The sequence below is a fragment of the Lampris incognitus genome, chromosome 15 (assembly GCF_029633865.1).
Source record: "Lampris incognitus isolate fLamInc1 chromosome 15, fLamInc1.hap2, whole genome shotgun sequence".
NCBI lineage: Eukaryota > Metazoa > Chordata > Actinopteri > Lampriformes > Lampridae > Lampris > Lampris incognitus.
Window position 1 is genome coordinate 36,761,729 of NC_079225.1, and position 5,034 is coordinate 36,766,762.

Consider the following 5,034-nt stretch of genomic DNA (forward strand, 5'->3'; position numbering starts at 1 on the left):
ATTATGACCCAGAATTGGATGAAGTGGGTATCGATAATGACTGAATGTGGATTATGTAGTAACAACCTCCCTTCTTTATTACTCCCCCCTTGCTGTTCCTGCTTCTCTCGCTCTCTCCCTTATCCTCCCCAATTTCTGTTTACCTGGCTGCTTCTCTGTCTACGTTTATAGCCATGAGTATATCTGGGGAAGAGAATGACAACGTGGTCATGGTGGAGGATGAGCTGAGATCCAATCTACTGGAAGTGGGCCAGCTAAGGAGGGACATCGATGAGCTGCGGAAAACCATCTCAGACCGCTACGCACAAGACATGGGTGACAACTGTGTCACACAATGACACACACACATACATGGGAATCCCTCATCTTCCACCTCATTTTGTTTTCATTCTTCCTTTGGACAGTCTGCAGGATGCAACTACTGCTGCTTTATTGGGGGTTTTATTTGTTGTTTTGAATACTCAAAAGTCTCTAAACTCTTGCTCTTTTTCGCTCTCCACTAATCCTCTTTCCTCCAGCGCCTCAAACTGGATTAACAACGAGAATGAAAAGGTTTTATGAAGGGAACGCTATTAAAGAATTCGATACAGATTTGCAAATTTGTCTTACCGAACTGTTCTACAACGAAGGGAGATTTACGGTCCCCGGCTCTCTGAATGTAGGACCAAGCTGTGATTCAAGTTTACATCAAGCAGTCTACCCGTGTGGAGGTGTTACATGTTTTTGAGAAGTTGTTGGTTTTGTGTTTCAAGAAGCGGTGGAATGAGTTCTCGCTTATGGACTGTGGACATTTCCTGTGCATTGACAGGTCTTTTAACATGAACTTGAAATTCCCGTTGTCTGCGTACAGAAAATGGGATTGTTGATTTTTTTTTTCCCAATGTACAGTTTCAGTTAGAATATACATAGCCAACCCCTGTCCTCCTGCCCAAGCCCCATTGGCCAGTACAGTAAAAACTCCTGCTGCTCTCTTAAAGTGCCTCTTTAAGTGAAAGCTAAGTCCACCAATGAGCTGTCTGCTTCTGAAATGATCACCTTTGCAATCTAAACTTTCTCTATATAACGTCTGCTATCCAAAGATGTATCATAATTTACGAAGATATAATAGAAGTTATCACAAATTTAAGTAATTGCTGAAAACATTTTCCATTAAATTACTGACTAGAAGATCTAATCTAAGTGTAGTCTGCAACTTGAATTTTTACGGTTCTGTAAAAGCCCACTATTTAAAATGCTGTAGCATCTATATGTGTTGGAAGGAGAGTAAATCAGGTTATGTACACATTTCACAGAGAGACTATGTGAGTGACCATCCCATACTGGAAAGGTCAAAGCGTCTTTTAGAAAGACGTTAAATGCCCATTCATTGAATGTTACAACGGTTGTGTGTTGGTTAAATGCCAATAATTTCCTCATGGTCGGCCCTCCTGTTTCTATTCATGCAACTTGATACTGAACGAGGATTACGACCACATTATTTGTGTAGCGAAATAAACGCTTAGGGCTTCCCATTAATGCATTTAATTCTATAGACAGATTTATCAGGTTTAAAAAAAAGAAAGGTAATTGAACTGGTAGGCTTCGATAAATCCCGCTGTCTTATTTTGGAGTTCTCTTTATGCAGAGAAGCACTTCAACTAAGCGTGCCCACGTTCAGAGCAGATGTGAAACTGATCTCAGGGGATAGTGTAATACGAATTAATTTAACAAAATACAGAGAATCAGGCGCATAAGCTGCCTTCCTAAAACATGGCCACTGTCCCCAGAAGTCACGTGTTCACACAGGAGGTCGCAGGTCGACCTCAGCTAGCAGCACCACAAAACGTCTCGACTTTACAGGACGATGCCAGCCCTCCCTTCAGGTTCTTGTAATGAACTGTACTACTTTTCTGCTCTTAGTGGTGTAAGATAATGTAAATATACAGTAAATCCTGCTGGCAGATGTTGTGAAAATGTAAATCTGATCACGCGCGATAAAAACGACAGCTTTTTCTATTCCTCCAGTAACATTTTGTCTTGCTGGTGATGATGATTATTAACTAGCTAGTTTTGCTATTAACCAGGTTCTCTAGGAGTCATTTATGATTACATAGCAGATAATTAATGCAATAATGCTCCAAGTCAGGTAATATTCAGGTATGTGTAAAACCAAAAGAACGGTCCAGAAATTGTTCGCATAGCAGATAGCGAGAGTTCATGTCTATGATAAAATCATATTGTTCCATGTTGGTTAAGCCTGAAACGATTAAAAAAAAAAAAAGGGTTTCCTCTGTAAATTGTAACTGACTTTGCTCTTGTATCTTATAAAACTGAGTCAAGACTTGGGCAACCTCAATAATATAGGAAAGACATTACATTTTTAGTTATAGCAAGTTTATCGGTAAACATTTCCTGTTTCCTTGTGAGAAAATGGCTCATGTTATTTAGTGGGATTATACAGGTACATTAACAGCATATAAATGCAATAGCAAAAGAGATTACTATGCGCTACGTATACCACACAGCAGTCATCTAGAGCCGTAATCATTTCATACCATATTCATAATATAATGCATATCACGATGTTTTCCAATATATATGCTTAAACAGCTATATGCTGATATTGTACCTGTGATTACCCACAATGCTTCACAATTTTAATGTCACCTTGTTAGTGTCTGCAGAGGGCACCAGAAGACTTGACGCATCATAGGAAACATAATAATGATAGTTACATAGCTTTTCTTTATGGAAATGGAGCCCAAGTCTTGTTTTTTCTTCTTAAAGGGAAGGGAACTAAACCAGTCATGACAATTGTTATACAGAACCTGTTTGTCCATTTACAAATTAATTTATTTGTATGACGTGCTGCGTAATTTTATTGATTCTGTAATTAACTCAAAACCAATGTTTAAAATGGAAATACTATTTCTTTTTCCTAAATGTAAGTATATTTTGCATGTTGCTCAATGAAAAGTCCTTCTGACTTTACTTTTGGGTCATGTTTAGAGCATACTGTAGCCTAGCATGTTTAGCCTGCTCAATAACTGCACTATTTTACCAATGTAACATGTTTAAGATGAACATTAGAGATGTAAAAAGGTAAGCAAAAAATAGTCTGAGAGGAACATGAAATGGTAAAAATGGGATATACTGTTGTCTATGCAATCTTACCAGCACATGTTCAGTAACAGGCATGATGAAATATTAACCTGTGCCTTTGATAGTCTTATCTATGCAGTAGGCCACGTGACTAGTGTCTGTAATTCTGACTTTATTCATAGTTAAATGTGAAATATTGTTCATATGTTGATCCAATTGTAATGACTGGTTTGAGGCCTATCACTTCATCCTTGGTTTTCCAGCTTCTTAAAACTAAACTGATTTGTTTCGTTGAGTCAGCAGGACATAGCCAGTCATGTTTTTATGAGGAAAGTCTGAAGGACGAGAAAACAGTATTATTGTCGACACTGTCAAAGATGAAAAGTCATGTAACATTTTCCTGTACAACAAGAGCGGCAATATCACAGTGGATGTGAACTTTTTCCAGTCAGTCGTGTACAAGGCAAGCGTGTGATATTTCCCCCGAGCGAGATTTGACGAAGATGCTGAGCCATAGGCGTGACGAATGCATACACCTACTCAGGTAACTAGAGAGAGAGAGGATGCGGTCTCCATGGAAACCTGAAGAATGTACTAACTGTAAATGCACTGTTGATTGTGGGATGTAATTGGCTTTGGTCCAAAGAATCTATGGACAAAGAATGGCTGACAGGAAAACAAAAGCAAAAACCACTATCCTTCCTCTGTGTCACATTTCACAAAAATCCAATTTTGAACCTGATCCGTTACAACGTTCATGTAAAGCACTGTACATGCTGATGTGTCAAGTTTGTCATATACGATCGGGCTGTTATTTTGCACAAGAATCAGGTTATTGATTTTTCTGCTCCATGTAAGCAAAAGTTTCTTTGTCTGAATGGTTCAAGTGGTAAAGTCAATTACAAATCATGCTAGGAAACATCATAGAAACAAAACGGTTACAATGGCTGTATTAATGTGTGTGCGTGTGTGTGAGAGAGAACCTTCAGCCGGTGTGGACGACATAAGCCACTGGATGGCTTCTTTATCTGTATCAATAGAAAACAGTTGTTTTATAGTATTAATGTTTCAAGCTTTTTAGTTTTGCAGCTAGAGTTTATGGATGCCAAAGATTTATTTATATACAATGATGTTCCTGAAAAGTATTTTTCCATTTTTGAAAAGAAGGTTTTGTTATTTGTTTAGATGGCAAATAAAATATTTTTCTACAGTTTGAGTGTTTAATCTCATGGTGTTGGAGCGAAAATGCAACATATGATATATAGTAATTCGAAGGGGGGGGGGGGAAACGCCAACTTTTATTTGGTGTACTTTCTTGGTTAGTCCTTGGAAAAGCACAACTGCAAACCTGGCGGCTTTGGTGTTTGAAATTAAATTTAAAGTAAGGTTTACTGCGATTCCCTATTGTAAGTATGTAAGCCCAAGAGCTACTAACAGTTGTACTAATGAGCAATCTTTGAGAAACAGCGAGTCTGACCTGCGAGCCAAGAGCACCAATTCTACATTTTCTGGGTCTGATTTCTTAAAAACATAAAACACCGACGTGATAAAATCCTGCAGGTCCTTAAATAACATTTGATGAGTTAAAAAAATGAGTAAAATTACTGTACAAACATGGTAGTCATGAACAGTTTGTTAAAAAAAAAAGGCTGAAATTCAAATGGTACAAATGGCATCCTGCCCTAAAACATGCCAAACACACAGGCTAGGCTAGCCTTTGATAATGGCAATTTTTAAATGAAAAAAAATTCTGTACAACAAAGTTCTGCATGTTGAAGTGGATCTTGTCCACATCCAGGTGTTGGATAGGACGCCGCAAAATAAGGCTTTGATAATCCAGCAACACAGCAGCCTGGCCTGCTCATCTCACGGCTGCTGAGCCGGATGCGGTGCAGGCGGTAGCGGCTGCAGACCAGCTTGGCCTGGGCAAACTAGCACAAAACCCTTTACAGC

The 5,034-nt window shown here is 38.7% G+C and overlaps 1 protein-coding gene across 1 annotated transcript in view; it reads left to right on the top strand.

Moving 5' to 3' along the window:
• The window catches only part of cep85l (centrosomal protein 85, like), a 72,004-nt gene extending 67,718 nt beyond the window's left edge, over nt 1-4,286 (top strand). The window contains exon 13 of the mRNA XM_056294567.1: nt 172-4,286. Coding sequence (XP_056150542.1) covers nt 172-338 — 167 coding nt within the window. The 3' untranslated portion in view covers nt 339-4,286. The remainder of the gene's footprint in view (nt 1-171) is intronic.
• The last annotated feature ends 748 nt before the right edge of the window (nt 4,287-5,034 follow it).